We start from the raw sequence: 16993 nt of genomic DNA on the forward strand, positions 1-16993 counted from the left end.
AACTATAGAGAACAAATAACAAACTGCTGGTTACCAGAGGGGAGGGGGAAAGGGGTTGGGCTAAATAGGTGATGGGGATTAAAGAGTGAACTTGTCATGAAATGAAATGAGTGATGGGTGATGTATGGAATTGTTGAATCACTGTACTGTACACCTGAAATTAAAATAACACTGCATCTCAACTAACTGCAATTAAAATAAAACTTAATTTTAAAAATTTTTTTCAAAAATAAATAAATAACAAAAGCACCTGTGTGGCTCAGTCAGTTAAGCATCTTGATTTCCCCTCAGGTCATGATCTCAGGGTCCTGGGATCAAGCCCAGTGGCAGGCTCCCCTGCTTGGCTTGTCTCCCTCTGCCCCTTCCCCTGCTAGCGCACATGTGCATTCTCTCTCTCTCTCTCTCTCAAATAAATAGGCAAATCTTTAAAAAATAAATAGACAGAGGTGCCTGGGTGGCTCAGTGGGTTAAAGCCTCTGCCTTCGGCTCAGGTCATGATCCCAGAGTCCTGGGATGGAGCCCCGCATCAGGCTCTCTGCTCCACGGGGAGCCTGTTTCTTCCTCTCTCTCTGCCTGCCTCTCTGCCTACTTGTGATCTCTGTCAAATAAATAAATAAAATCTTTTAAAAAATAAAAATAAAAAAATAAAAAATAAACAGACAGATAGAAAATAAATAATAAATTCTTCGGATACTGATATAATGGGAGAGCCCACACGAAGTGAATGTTTCCAAACTTTTCAGCGAGGAACAAAAGCTATACCCATATTAAGTAGTGCCGTAAGAAACAGGTAATATTGCTTTAAATCTGTAAAAGCTACATTCACGGCGGCATGACACCACCTCACTTATTCAGCTGTTTTATTTATGCGGGATTTATTGCTCTACAATATTCATTCAGCTTTTTCTTCCTTCCCTTCTCTCTTCCACTCAATCAACAAAACTAATTCCTGACACCTCCCTCTCCCCCCAACTATAACACCTGCAAGTCAGTACCCCTTTCATCTCTACCAGCCCATCTTTTACCTTCACTCTCCTCTCCCCCACCCCAACAATCCTCACATCCATTTCAAGAAGAATGCTAATGCCAGGAGGGCCTAACCTCGAATTCTATCATCCCCCCCACCCCCAAATCCCCTCCCTTATTTACTCCCAGAGGCTCTCAGGCTCATCAATGGGTGACTATGTGGCATTGAGTATTTCATCCCAAATAAAAGTAGCCAAACAACCGGTTGCTCTGTACTAAGACCTGCCTTACGCTCTGTGGGTGACTTAGTCATTTAGTCCGCAGTAAGTGGTGAATATTTTTAAGCAAAGAACCTCTATTTGAACAAGCCAAGAGAATTTACCAAGGGGAATTTGCTCTGGTTAAATATTTGCTACTCCAAGCTCCATCCCAGTTTTAGAAAAAGAAAACTCACATCACACACAGACTCTACACTTGGGGGGGGAAGGTGATGGGCCTGCTCAGGGTGTTGCCTCTTTAAGTCTGGCTCTGGGCATCCAAGGACACTACTTCTATGTTGGTTCTGTAGGGATCTGTGGGCAAGAGGCTTCCTTTCAACCCTCAAGGCAGCCAAACTCAGAGCCATCATATTATCAGTAAGAGTAAACAAGGACTCAGTAGACTTCCAACCCTAACTCCACTACTAACCTGAGCAAATATCACACTCTCTCTGAGCCTCAATTTCCCTATTTGTGCAACAAAATAAAATTGCCACCACCTTATGAAGTTCTCCCAAGAATTAAATCAGTCAGTCCTTGTAAAGTGCTTGCCATGGTTCCTATTCCAACATAGCCATTAAGTAAACTTCCTGGGTGCCTGGCTGGCTCAGTCCTGAGAGCATGGGACTCCACACTTGGCATGGAGCCTACTAAAAACATAACAAAACAACAAAACGAAACAAAACAAAAAGAAAAACAAAACAACCCCTCACACAGTAAGTTTCCTTAAATTCTAAGGTGCTATCTATCTTATAAAAAGAACTTTGGGGAGAGGGAATCAGCACTATACATGAATGACAGGTTCCTGCATTCTGATTTAAACATGGGGGGTAATAAGCATCTTAGCATTCAGTAGATGCTCTATTCATTTTGCCAAGAATTCATACTGCAATAGTCACCACTCAAAAGAAAATATATCTGGGGGCACCAGGGTGGCTCAGTCATTGGGTGTCTGCCTTAGGCTCAGGTCATGATCCCAGTGTCCTGGGATCAAGCCCCACATCAGGCTCCCTGCTCAGTGGGAAACCTTCTTCTCCCTCTCCCACTCTCCCTGCTTGGGTTCCCTCTCTCGCTATGTCTCTCTCTGTCAAATAAATAAATGGGGAGGGGGGGGGAAGAAAGAAAGAAAATATATTTGAACTCCCCAAACAGGGAAGATATTTTCAAAACATCAACACAAGTATTAAGCGCAAAGAGATAGAGCTAGAAGAAACCCCACATAATGTTTCCTGCACAAGAGAGACACTAGTTATGCTCCCCGAACAATTTCTATCTCAGATGAATAAATATAAAGAAACTAAAGAAGAGCCACAGAAAGGCCCACATATAGCTCTGGTTGGCCAGGGGCCCAGATGCTGCAAACCCAGAAGAACAGACTTTGGGAGGTTTCTTTTTTTTTTTTTTTTTTTTTTTTAAATTTTTTTTTTTTTTTTTTTTTCAGAAAGAGAGAGAGAGAGCACAGGCAGACAGAGTGGCAGGCAGAGGCAGAGGGAGAAGCAGGCTCCCCACAGAACAAGGAGCCCAATGTGGGACTCGATCCCAGGACGCTGGGATCATGACCTGAGCCGAAGGCAGCTGCTTAACCAACTGAGCCACCCAGGCGTGACTTTGGGAGGTTTCTTAAAGAAACCCTAACTCTTCTTAAAGAAACTAAGAGGAGAAAGATGAGATTGGTGCCCCTCTGATATGGAAGTGTTATTTGGGAAAGATAAGAAAATGGTGTATTGGCAAAGCTAATGATTCTTATATTCTATCAGATTTCTTGAAGGCCACACGAATCCAAGGTGCCAAAAAAGCTGTAGGCAGTTTGGCCTGAGTCATAGCATGAAAACTAGAAGAACTGGGTCTTCAAGTTCTGTTTAATATTCCTTACTTGAACATGAATTTCAGAACCAGAGCCTCTTTCTGTCTGCCTCTCCTCTTTCTGGAATTCCACTGATCTTGAAACTTTCTAAGACAACTTGTTTTTCTCTGTGGAATAACTCCAGGTCCATGCCAGCAATGTCTGTCTGCTACCCACCGACCGCCAGGAGCTGTGAAAGCGGGAATGCTGAGGTCAGCTTCCGTGCTCCCGGGGACCACCTCTAGGCTCATTCCTTGGTAAGGGGTCAAGTCTACATTTGTCATTATTAAAAGCCACAAGAGGAACTAAACTTAAACGTTTAACGTCTAGTTTTATCTGACCCCGTCACCTATGAAATCAGGAACTTAATGCTCCCAGTGGTAACTCTGCAGAATCTCAGAAGCATGAGACAGAGACTAGCATTAGGACTCACAGCCCCTTCACCACAAGCACTTCATTAGGATGGAACAGCCACAAATTTGATTAGATGGAAAACAACTCTATCAAACTGTAAACAAAAAGCTTTCAATCCAAACAAGACAATTCCCAGAGGACTAATTATGACGGAATGAAGGGATCTTCCACAAAAGGAGACGGACCAACTAATGTCAGTTTCTGTAAACAAAGAATTAGTTAACTTCCAAGGTGGAATGTACAGACTAAACCATACAAGTAACCAGTCTTGAATGAGAAGTAAGTCAATCCCAGTGAAAACTTACGTAACTCTTCAAGGAGGCAAAGAATTTGGTGACTGGGGGCCAGAGAACGGGTAGGTCCTCTTTGCTAATTTGGGATAAGCCTACAGATAAAGTCCGAGGAACTCAGGTATAGGAATCCTGGTTTCTAGCTTGACAGCTGATCCAACGGTGGACCAGTGGGGAACAGGAATCACAGAAGAGTGGTCTCAAAGCAGTGGGGCAATACTTCACTTAAAAACAAATTGCAGGGGTGTCTGGGTGGCTCAGTGGGTTAAGGTCTCTGCCTTAGGCTCAGGTCATGATCTCAGGGTCCTGGGATGGAGCCCTGCATCAGGCTCTCTGCTCAGCAGGAGCCTGCCTCCCCCCTCTCTCCGCCTGCCTCTCTGCCTACTTGTGATCTCTGTCTGTCAAATAAATAAATAAAATCTTTAAAAAAAAAAAACAAAACAAATCGCAGGGGCGCCTGCGTGGCTCAGTCAGTTAAGCGTCTGCCTTCGGCTCAGGCCATGATCCCAGAGTTGGGCTCCCTGCTCAGCGGGAAGCCTGCTTCTCCCTCTCCTTCTGCCTGCCTCCCCTTGCTTGTGCATGCACACACATGCTCTCTCTCTGTCAAATGAATAAATAATTGATTATTAATAAATAAATGTATAAATTAATAGACTAATAAAATTGTTTAAATAATAAATATAAATCTTAATTAAGAGATTAGTAAATTAAAACTCTTTTTTTAAAATTGCACTGGAGGTGCCTGTATCAAGAGGACATGTAAGCAGGTGACTCAGCAAGGGCGCGGCACTCCAGGAAGATAGCTGGACTAGAGCTACAGATTTGGTAGAGCAGCAGAAATGGCAGTTAGTAGACTCCCCTGGAAAGGAATGCGGTGAAGGTGGGGAGGGGGATGGTGGACACAACCCAGAACCCTGGAGAATACAAATATTCAGGGGCTGGGAAGAAGGAAAAACTCAAGGAAGAAACTGAAAAGGTCCAGAACTGAAGGAGGAGACTTGGAAGGAGAGGTTTTCAAGAATCAGAGCGAGGTCAGCAGCATCAAATACCGCCAACATGAGGAGGACTGAGAAGGAACACAGGGTCTGGCTGCCGGCAGTCCTTTGGGACACTGAATCAGAATATTCTCTAGACTCAGTGGGAGCAGAAGCCAGGATGCAGATGGCCGAGGAGATAGCCAGGCTCTGTGTATGGATCAGGAAGTGAACCCAGAGGGTCTTCCACCCCTGTTTTCAAGAAACCTAATGGCAAACGCAGGGGTCCAAGGATCATTCCTAAATGTCACTGATTTGTGATTACACAGCAATACATAATTACATGCCTGTTGCCAGGGAAAATGTAAATTACCATAAAATAGAGAAAATACAAGGGGCGCCGGGTGGCTCAGTCAGTTAAGTGGCTGGCTCTTGATTTCAGCTCAGGTCATGGTCTCGGGATTGTGAGACGGAGCCCCACTGCAGCTCCATGCTGGGCACAAGACTGCTCAAGTTTCCCTCTCTCCCCCTCTGCTCCCCTCACCCCACCGCCTCGCACCCAAGGATGAGCACCTTCTCTCTCTCTCTCTTTCAAAATAAATAGATAAATAAATAACTAAATAAATAATAAAATAAAATAAAATAGAAAATATAATTCTCGACCATTGTCCCCCCAGCTCTAACTCAATCGCTTTCCAGAAGTAATAAGCACCGTCACAGCTGTGCGTGGACCCTTCTGGACCCTTCGCTGTGCTGCTCTCCACTCACTGTGTCTTGCAGATCGCTGCAGGTCCGCACCAACCATCCTTTAGTCTCTTTTACCCAAATGGCAGACGTTGAGGCTGTTTCTGATTGTTCATCATTACTTCATCAATAATTCACAAACAAAGCATACTGGCTATTTTCCCTATTGTGCATCTCTCTCAGTGTATGTGTAAAACATCAAGGAGGACAGCTACCAAGAAGGTAATCTGGGGGTCAGAAAGTCAGTATGTTTGAAATTTGAGCAGATACTGCTAAGCTCTCCCCAGGGAGTCTGAGAACTTGAGGGTTCCAGTGGCAAGGGGAAGAAAAGAAAGGAAGGATACAACTTTCAAAGCCACTGGCCTCTCAGGGTCAGCATCTCAATCCTTTTTCTTGGGGGTCTTTGCCCAGAAGCACTGCAAGGGGGTAGGATAGGGATGGGGCCCTCTGACTCTAAGGAAAAAATCTACACCTAACCACAGAGACAACTTATAACTCACCACAGAGGACTGCACTTCGTTTTACTGGCAAATAAGGTTACTGTCCACCCTGCCCCTCCCACAGAGCACAGGATCAGAAAGAGTTTGTACCTGTCCAGAGGGAAACAGGCCACTGAAGAATCACCCGTGAATGCAGAGATGCTGGACTTTCTCTAACAAGAAGATGAAACATCTCAACAAACAAAACTTTCTATTCAGATCACTTACCAGAGATAGAAGACATGTTCAGAGCCCAAGTGAGCCCCAAATCAGTGGTCTTTGTGACTATGTGGACTTGGAGTACAGTGATGATGTATTATACACAAATTCAACTGTGTGCCTGTCTTCTATGAATAATTTTTTAGGCCCAGTAAAACTAGATTTCGCATGTGCAATCTTTCTTCTACACTACATGTTAATGTCATTCAAGCATTTTCATGGTTAATGTTAACTGTTCATGATTTTTGCCTTAGGTAGGACATGAGAATCTAATATCCCCCAAAAGACTGCACCCTACCACACCTCTAACTGCAAGTTTCTGAGAGCCCCTACTCCCCAATCCTCGTACTGAGGACCAGGACATGGCAGATGTTCAGGTTTCTGGCCCAGCATCTTTTCCATTTTACAATTTACCTGACTTGGGATGGGGAGTCCTTGGCAGCTGGGGAAGCAAGGTACCCACACACTCATCTTCTCCCTCCCCACTTTTTCCTGATCCCCAAAATACTTCGTCTGACTACAGAAGAAGAATACAGATTATTTTTATCTGTGAATAATTTCAAAAGGCCATGCATACTAAGAGAGAGCATTAAACGTGTCACAGTAAATTTATTGCTGCAATATTCTTGTCTCGTCGACCTAGCATGTGGTTGACACATCCCAATTATCTACGATTTAGAGCAAGGACTCTGGTGTCCTCAGCATAACTTTTAACCACTGAAGTTCTCCTCCCAAGGTGGAGAGACTGACTGTACATGACATGCATAGGGCCACTGACAACAGAACACAAGAATCAAAAACTCACACCCTGTGGGTTAAATCCCGTTAGCTTCTGTTTAGGAAAATAAAGTTTGATTAGAACACGGCCACACTCATTCGCTGGCACATTGTTTTGGCTGCTTTTGCCCTACAATGGCAGAGTCTGAGAAGTTGCTAGAGACCACAAAAACCCCCAGACTGGAGAATCTAGCTGGCTTTCTACAGGAAAAGCTCACCAGCCTAGACTACCAGGCACGACAGCGGGGGAGTTGCTTACAACTGATGAATATAAATTAACATCTCAAAGGCAAATGACAAGCGGGATGACTTACTCTACAGATCAAAAGCCAAAGGAGGAGCAGAGAGGTCCTAGGACTCTGCCCTGCCTTCTCACCTCTACAAGACTCTGGAACTTGTGCCTTAAATGAATCCAACTGTACATTTCCCATATGCCATTTTTAGAGCAGCACATTAAGTATTTTAATTTAGCTGCAGGGTGGTGGGGGTGGGGGGACAGGCATAGGAGTCCCAGTGCTCCTCGCCACAGGCCAGAAGCCCTCAAGAGCTCTAACAGAGAAAAGTCCTCACATCTGTTATGCAAACACACCCCATGCAACCAAAAATAAAACCCACTCTGATGAAAGCCGCCATTTGGAAAGATAATTTTAGACTTATTCTGAGACTGTAGAAACAGTCATCACTGAAATGTAAAAACCACACCCCCAAAATGCCTGACCCCCTAGTGGTGCAGCCTTAAGCTTAGAGGGCTAGACACATTCCCTCACAAACCTCTACCCTCACCCAGGCTCCTCTGCTTGCAGTCAAGGACACAGAGAAAACATTCCTGAGTGCTAACGTGACCCCAAAGGTTAACAGAAATGATGGCGAAGCTGAGGGCACTGTCTCCAAGTCACTAATGGAGTTCACACACCCAGAGCTTTCAAACCCGTCCCCGTGTGCACACGTGCCATCTAACATCAAGGGGCTCCTCCTGAGTGCAGTTACTAAACCATTCTCTGCTTCCCCTATCTGGGGGCCGGTTCTCTAAGGACAACTGTGTTACTACTTACATACCCCTGTACATCGCCCAGGGCTTGGCACTTACGTAAGAAAGAAGGAAAGACAAGAGGAAGGAAGGAATTATTTGACTTAAAAGACTTTTCCAAGCCCAAACTCGGGCTACAGTTTAACCAAGGAACACGATCAGCCTTTTAAATTCTCAAGAGCATCAAGACTCAACTATTCACAATATTTATGTTTCCTGCTCCCAGCGCTTTGAGGCTACTGACTCTTAGTTCTTACTGCATCATGCCATTGGTCTGCTCCCCCGGGCCTGTTTTTATAATGACAGAACTGTTTGCTTCCAACTGGAAGCTCTTGTCTGTTCCATTTATCTGCAGGGGGGCTCCGAGGGCCCAGCAGACAGTCGGTGAAGAGATGTTTATGAAGATGACAGCAAAGGGGGTTCGTTCTCCCCTTCCCACAGCCAGATCCATCTTGAAACAGAGATCCTCTTTAACACTTGATGCCCCCCAAAAGTTTCAAGGTAATGGATCCTCCAGTCCAAAGACAATAACCATTGTTTCACTGTTCTCTGGCTCCTGGCAAGCTCATTATTCCTGGACAAGGATCAAACTTCTCTACTCTTGGTTCAGATTCAAAAAAAGACTCTCAGCAGGGTCTCCATTAGTTCAAATCGCTGCTTATACTACAGAACTATTTCCCACCATCATTTTCCCGGAATTCACTTGTGAGCAGGAGGATGAGGCCCGATCAAGGGGAGGAGGGAGGGATGAGAGGTTGTGGGGACTCTTGGTTTTCTCCCACATGGTGTTAGGTCTGGATGGAATTGAGACCAAACAAAAGCTGTTCAGAAACACGTGCCCCCAAAGTCACTCCCACTTGGAGGGGAGGGGACCCAGAGTATTAAGAGGTGGAAATTCACTGCCAGCTCCCCATAGGAAAATTCTCATTGCGACATGGTGAAAATATTCTCATGGGGTCCTATCAAGGACTTGAGGTTTGAGGGCCCAAACTCACCTTTAACCTCAGAAACATATTCATTGATAGACCCTACACATACAAGGTACAACAGTACAATGAACTTGGCTGCTGTTCAGAAAGAGAACTTCTGGAGAGCATTGTATCCCAGCTGGATTTAAAAAAAAAAAAAAAAAAAAAAAAAAAAAAACCTCCAGAATTAAAGAACTGATCAGGTCAGCAATTTCTTTTTTTTTCCCCTAATTTGACACTTGGTCTAACACAAAAACATAAAATGCCAGCTAAGAAAGGGGAGTTCTATTATCTACTACTCTATAAAGCTTCATTGCTTGGTAATAACCCCTGATACTAGGTCTCAGGTACACAGTTTTCTTAAACGTTCAGCTGGTAAACATCAAAATCAAAACAAGAGCCAGACTTTCCACCTCAGTGTGAATGGCTGGTCATTCTAAGCTGGGACAGACTCCTCAGTGTGTTGGATCAAAGCAGAGTATTTTTCACTGCTGGCATTTGTTTACTTTTAAAATATAATGACACCAAACACAACCTGAAGGCAGTTTCTGTTTCACATGTAAAGCCGCCAAATAAATGAAAACTAGATTTGTGGTTGCTTCTATTTTCTGCGACAGACCAACCATCATCCCTGGAGCCCAGCTTCTGGTCCTCACCACCAGAAAGCAGCAGATGGGAAGGTAAGCTAAGAAAGCTGCTTCGGGCCGAAGCCGAGCTGCTTACAGAACAAACACTTCTCCTGCACCACCGGCTCCAGAAGAAAGATTAGCATTCAGGAGGAAGGGTAAGTTTTCTATGGCCTTCCCTATGAGATTTCTGTGAATACCCAAGGACAACCGAACATAGAGGTACGGGCAGGAACAGCACTGGTCAGGCAGCCAGGAGGCCAGCACTCCGGGGTTCTAGTCTCAGCTCCATCTGGGGTCACAGCCTTGGACAAAACATGTCCCTGCCCTGCTCCCAACCTGTGAAATGAGGGCTCTAGTTAGGATTCTGACTTCAGATTCTCCCACTTTTAAAATCTCTAACCTCCGGGGCATCTGGCTGGCAGGGGCCAGCTTGATCTTGATCATGAGGTGGGAGGTTCAAGCCCCACATTGGGTATAGAGATTACTTTAAAAACATCTTTCAGGTGATCAAGACATGTCATGGGATCCAGACCCATGTCAGGCTCTGTGCTTAGCATGGAGTCTGCTTGTCCCTCTCCCTCAGTGCCCCCTTCTCCCCTTTTCTCTCTCTTGCGCTCTCTCTCAAATAAATAAAATCTTTAAAAAATAATAATAAAAATCTAAGTAAATGTCCAGGGATGGGGCCTCTGAGGAAGCACGGCAGGCTCACCCCTCCGAAAGGAGCGAAGTTTAAATTTTAAACTAAGGATAATAAAAACCACTGGCCAAACAAGAGCCTGTAGGCCAATGCGCAAGTCCTGGGCTCACCCGCAATCTCTGGGTGTGGCAATGGCTGGCCCCTGGGGGCCCGGATGCTAATGTCAGGCTGGCTGACTTGCAGCAAGTCCTAGGAGAAAATGGAATGTAAGGACTGCTTTTAAGAATGGAATGTAAGGACTGCTTTTAAGACACTGAAGAGGGGGCACCTGGATGGCTCAGTGGGGAGCCTGCTTCTCCCTCTCCCTCTGCGGCTCCCTTTGCTTGTACTCTTTCTCTCTCTCTCTGTCAAATAAATAAATAAAACATTTGAAAAAAAATTTAAGTTTAAAGCAAACATATAACAACACAAAAACCTCTGGTTCCACAATGTAAAACATGTGTTTGGGTTCTAAAGATAATAACATGCGAAGATTCAGCTAGTTCAGGCACAAATTACCACATCTCAATGAATGAGAGCAGCCTGGGGACAGCGTGGGACACTGGGACACGAGTGAAGAAAATGGATCTAAGACGGTTCAGGTTAGGCCCATTTAAGGCTGCTCCTACGCTGGCCTGGCACCTGAGCTCACAGGGAGCAAGGCCCACCTGTCCTTCCCTCTCCAAAGCAGGCAGGTTTGGTTTTAGAGGCCCCTCCTCTAAAACAAGGAGAACCTTCCTTTCTCCTCCCTCTTAAAAAGCCACGGCAGATTCCCAGGGGACGGAACCCTCAAAGTGTCATCACTTACTTCCAAACAGAGAAGTTACACCTTGATTTAGTGGTGCAGGTCAAGACTGCTTAAGTCTCTCAAAACAGCCCCTCACCAGCCCATTTTGGGGGTTTTGTGGGGTTTTCTGGTCATCGCACATTCTGAAATGGATTTTTTAATCCCCCAGCATCAAATATCTCAAGACTGATGAGGGAGCAGAAGGCAGGTTGCTGACTAAGCACAAGCGGACCCCACACACCAGCCCACTCCCCCAGGTGGGATGGTGTGACATTCCTCAGTCACTGCAGGCTGCCCTAAAGCTAACAAACAGTTAACTGACAGAGATCACAATGTTGCAGGACAGGAGCCTCCACCAGTTTACAAATGTCTCAGTCATTTACAAGGAAAAGGCATTCTAACCAATAGCCTAACTTTTGGAAACCCAGAAACCGTGGACTCCATTTCCTGGAGGCCTGACAGCACCCTCCCCTCCACAGTGATGTGGGAAACAAAGGTAGAAGAGAATGTAAATAAAATAAAATTTCCTTATAACCTGTAGCCCACTGACAAATACTTGAGGCAGGCAGAGTGTAAGGTCCCTCCAGATACTCCCCAAAGGTCTTATGCCTTACTAGAAGAAAAACACCTTCACTTGACACTAGTCAGGGCTCCAGCATCCCAAGAGTCTTTCTTAGCATATGAAAGTCCTTAGGGAGACCTCCCTTTGTCCTGGCCTCCAACTCCCTAGTATGTAATCAGCCACTCCTCACAACCCCAGTGCAGCAGGTTTTCCTACCCATGGGTCCTGTCCCCATACTTTAATAAAATCACCTTTTTGCACCAAAGACATCTCAAGAGTCCTTTCTTGGTCTTCAGCTCAGGACCTCACCAACAATCCAAAAACCATATCTAAACAATACCTGCTCGGGGCCCCGGGGTGGCTCAGTAGGTTACGGTCTCCAACTCTTGGGCTCAGGTCATGATCTTGGGGTCATGAGATCGAGCCCAACGTTAGGTTCTGTGGGCAGAGTTTTTTTCTCCTCTCCTCTCTCATTCTCTCTAATAAATAAATCTTGAGGCGGGGGGAGACTATACCTGCTTGAAGTACCAGATCAATTGACCTCAATGACCTGCAGTAAAATGGCTCCTACACTTTAGGATGGGAAATATGCCTCAGGAGAAGACAGAGATCATGTCCTGCTTTACCAGCACTAGCAGAGTTTGCTCTGAGCCCAAGTTCTCATGGAAAAGAGGAGTTTCCCTAGTGAAAGAAGGAAGGATGAAGTTTGGCTGGGCAGCTCCTTGCAGTCCCCTCCTGCTCAAATCTAAACTTGGGCTACATTTTGAAACCAAGGCAATAACTGAAAAGGAGGGCTGCCCTCGTGTTCTTAACCCACGCACCGATGGCCCGTCTGGCTCTGGACAGAGTCCCGTCCTCTGTACCCCAAGGTGAGAATGCTGCGTACGAGGCAATTACACACTCCCACCCGGGCCGTTACAAGCACCCACGCTTTCTCCTCTTCCCATCACATCCTCAAACTTTCCACAGCCCAGCAAAGCGGGGGCTGCAGCAGAAGCCCAGTGTGTCTCCCCACAAGGGGACCTTTCAATGCCCGCCTTCAAGCATCGCCTGAGGATGAGGTCAACCTCCATTCTATAGGCTGCAAACAAGCTGACTTTGTGACCTGCCTCCTATGAGGCCCTAAAAATGGAAAAGGAGTGGTTTAGCCAACAGAGACCTCATTCCCTATGCAGAAAGCCCAGCCAAACCATTTTTAAGTAAGTACATTCAGGAGAGAGGCATAGAAATGCTTACAAGAGACAATGTGAGGAGTCGGGGTAGCCCCTCTCCCCTTTCCTCCTTCTGTTCCTCTCTGCTCTGACCCCGAATCACACTGTACACACAACCACACCACAGCTGGGCTCACCTTGCTGAATATCCGTCTCCCACTCAAGAATCGATAATGGCTTCCCACATTTGCCACCACACCATGGTCAAATGCCTAACCTTGGCACTAAAATCCCTGCAAGGCCATTTCACCTACCCAAATCTCCTCTCTTTGCCCTCCTCCCCACCTATACAGCGTAGTAGCGAAGAACACATTCGGCCCAGGTTCAAATCCCAACTGTACTACTTAGCGCTGGAGGCCTCGGGCATGGTACCGAGATGATTCAGTGCCCCAGCCTCCTCGTCTGGAAGGCAGGAGCAAGCACAGCACCCACTGTCCAGCCAACAGCAGTAGTGAGGAACCGAGAGGATTCAGGTAAAATGCTCAGAATAAAACCTGGCATGGGGTATCACCCAATAAATATCAGCAATTAAAATAGTTATTATTATCACACAAGTCACTTCCAGGAAGCCTCCTTTAGGGATACCCCTCAACACTCAATGTCTTCTGCTTTTTAAATGTTCTACAGAGACCTGGAAATCACAGACACCGGCTCAAGTTGTTAAGGATGGTTTCATGGAGGCAGGTTACTTGGAAGGCCACCAAATGTTAAAATTATTATTATTCAAGTCATAGCCTAAAATGTATCCCTGTGGGTCCCAAAGGACCCTTCCCACTCCCCCCACGCCCCCACCAAGTAACAATGCTTCTGATGGGTTGGCCACTACATGTTTGTAGAGTCTCTGGGTTTGTTTCTTGGATCCAAAGCTGAATTCTACCGAGACTAAAATTTTCTGAAGGGCTGGAGTTGCAGGAGAGACATCTGCTACCTGCTCAGAGCTCCCACCACAACCCCAGGGGATCCTCAGACCAATGCCTGCTACATTAGAAAGAGAACATGAAGTTATCTGGAAGACAGAGGTGATAAATGTGAGATCAGACACCCTGTCAGTATTGCTCTTCTCAAACTTCCCGCCACAAACATACAAGATCAAACCACAGTATGATGAAGAGGACAGGTGCTGACTATCACCAATGCAGGGTGAAGCCTGGTGTGGCCTAACGAGGCATACCTCGCTCTGGGTCTCCCTGCCTCCAAATTTCCAAAGCATTTTATAGATCCCCTCATACGGCACCTAGTCATTTCTACTTTTTTTATGCCTCAGAAGACTTTACACGCTGTGTTCCACAGGAGAAGCTCTGTCTCTCACAGGTCTGAATGCCCCGGAGCTCCCACCGCAGTGCCTTACTGAGGAGATAGCCAATGTTTAAAGCAGTCAGCAGAGAATCGCAATTTCACAAGCTTTCACAGTACTCCCACTATATTCCAGACCCTAAATTCACAATTATAAAAGCATTACCTAACAGAACTCTTCAAAGGGCCTAATGGATAAGAATGTATCAAGTGATTTTTAGGAAATGGTTGTTTTGAAGCCTTGAGAGTGAGTGTATGGAAGAGGGTCGGTACCATCAACCTAAGGTTGGGGAGAAGAGACTCTCGTCGGGAGCTGCTCCTGGTGATGTCACCTCCACTGTGGACGAGGTCCATCAGAGTACTGCCCCTGGCCTCCTCCCCATCCTCATTCTGCTGGTCCCTAGGAAAACAGGGTTGGAGAGACAGCCTTTCCTCTCCCCCTTTCCCTTGGATCTGTTGCTCTTCCTGGTGAACTGTGTACCTCTGTAGGGGAAGTCAGGTCCAGCCCCGTGAGACTGGTAACTGGGTGGGGTCCCCCAGAGTCATTTCGGGGTTCAGTAGTAGGAAACACACTTCTCTGCAGATGCAAGCCACAGTGTCTCACATCAGCTTTATGACGGATAAAGGTGATGTCTGGTGATGTCTATCTGCTGACCTCGTAGTCTCTTTTGTCAATTTGTTGACAAACTGGCAAAACTTAGGAAGAGAAATGTTATTTATTAGGCTCCCTCAAAAGCCCCAACATGTCCCCCTTTCATCTGGCTGATCAAAAGGCCTTCCACAGGGAAAGCCCACGAAAAAGGCCGCAGGTGTCTTCCTCAGCATCACATCACCAGGCCCACCTCTGCATACACTGCCCCAGAAATGGCCAGAAATCCATCCCTCACCCAATTTACAAATGATACATCAGCAAAATAAAAATCGCCCTATGGCCCATTCCTCATTATCTGTGGGGATTCTGTATGCTTTATCATGCATCCCACGTAGGCCAAATTGAGTTTACAATAGCTACTACTTGAGACACCGGCAGCCTTCCCTAGGACAAGGGAAAAGTACAAAGTCTACAAGAAAAGACTGTACATCTGAGGAGGAACAGCTCTAAACAAGACTAGGATAAAACACACACTACACCCAAAGCATCGGACTGCATCTGTACTACTACGAAAGTGCAAGATGCTGAATGGTTCCCCAGCTTGGCAGGAAAGTACCCAAGAGGCTTCCGGAAGGTTCTGAGAACGCAGGCCGACCCCCAACCACACCATGGTGGCTGGGCCCCATCCTCTAAATTGAACGCTTCCCACACACCCTCCTCAACCAAGGAAAATGGGAAGGGCTGGAAAGAGGCCAACTTACATGCTCTTTCATCTCGTTAGCCACGGTTTTGGACATCATGACGCAGCAGAGCAGGACGACGAGAATGAAGTACAGCGCATACATGGTGCGCGTGCTCCGGGACTGTCGGATCTTGGGGCAGCAGCCGCAGCAGAGGGAGCAGCCAGCAGTACCACAGCAGCAGGCCAGCTAGGGAGGGAACACAAATAGCCTCTTAGAGCCACGCATTGACAGCCCCACAGATGCCAGACCTCTACAGGTCCACCTTCCCAGGCAATCATTCTTCAGAGCCACCCTGCCCATAGAACGTGCGGGAACAGTGCGGTGTGGGGACAAAGCTTTCTCTCTTTTTTTTTTTTTTTTTAAGATTTTGTTTATTTGACAGAGACACAGAGATAGACGGAACCCAAGTGGGGGAGTGGGAGAGGGAGAAGCGGGCTTTCCACTGAGCAGAGAGCCTGATGTGGGACTCGATCCCAGGACCCTGGAATCATGACCTGACCCGAAGGCAGGTGCTTAAGGACTGAGCTGCCCAGAGGCCCCAGGAACAAGGCTTTCACCACAATCAGTCTGACATTGTCTTTAGTAGAAGGTGGGCATGTGGCTTGGGAGATGCCCCATTGTTAACAGAAAAGCCACAGTTCACCCAAAGCACTGTCATCATTACTCTGCGATAAAACAAAGATTTTGGAGATCGGCTGTAAAGTACGAGAAGCCAAGAATGAGACAAAGGGCAAAGTGGGTGGGAAGAACATGAAAGTCAAGAAGCCGGGCCCAAGAAAGGGACGTGCCAAAAACAGAGGAGGCAAAGAATGAACTGTATAAACACCTAGGGACCGGCTGGATGGGAAAGACTATGTGGGCGGGTAAGTATCGTCCTTCGCAGGCAATGATGGGAGCGTGTAGCCTGCAGCTTCTGACACAGGCATTGTTCACCAGAGCTCCGTGCCCCCACCGTGAGCTTTCAGGCTAATGAGCAGGCACGGGCACCGGGGAGCAGAGAGATCCTGCTGTACCACTAAGTGCACACGCATCTTTTATTTGGGGAAACGGGTTTTTCCCCGCCCCCAATCTCTGATTGGACTTCACTGGTCAATGCAAACTACACATAATTTGGGAATAATAAATAAAATAGGGATTAAGTTTTCAAGTTTGAGACCAGTGTTAAGTTTTTTTCTTCTTAAAGACTATTTTTTTAGACCATTCTTAGGTTTACAATAAAACTGAGAGGAAGACACAGAGATCTGCTATACACCCCTCCCCCCACAGATGCATGGCCTCCCCCATTAGCAATATCACTCACCAAAATGGTACTTTTTTTTTTCTTAAACAAGGATGAACCTAACTTGCATATCATCACCCAAAGTCTACAGGCTACCTAAGGGTTCACTCTTGGTGTTGTGCATTCGGTGGGTTTGAATAAATGTATAATGACATATACCCATCATTATAACATCATACAGAGCATTTTCACTGCACTAAAAAGAAACTCGATCTTTAGGAAAGCATGGGGTAATAGGAGTGTTGTTAAAAATTCAGGCTCAA

General features: G+C 46.2%; 1 protein-coding gene across 1 annotated transcript in view; it reads right to left on the reverse strand.

Moving 5' to 3' along the window:
• LOC111148423 (serine incorporator 5) overlaps window positions 1-16993 on the reverse strand; it is a 96501-nt gene that overhangs the window by 32526 nt on the left and 46982 nt on the right. The window contains exon 2 of the mRNA XM_022504950.1: window positions 15470-15637. Within this exon, the coding sequence (XP_022360658.1) occupies window positions 15470-15637 (168 nt within the window). The remainder of the gene's footprint in view (window positions 1-15469; window positions 15638-16993) is intronic.

The sequence above is a fragment of the Enhydra lutris genome, unplaced genomic scaffold, assembly GCF_002288905.1.
Source record: "Enhydra lutris kenyoni isolate GAN:26980312 unplaced genomic scaffold, ASM228890v2 scaffoldscaffold19, whole genome shotgun sequence".
In the NCBI taxonomy this organism is placed as follows: Eukaryota; Metazoa; Chordata; class Mammalia; order Carnivora; family Mustelidae; genus Enhydra; species Enhydra lutris.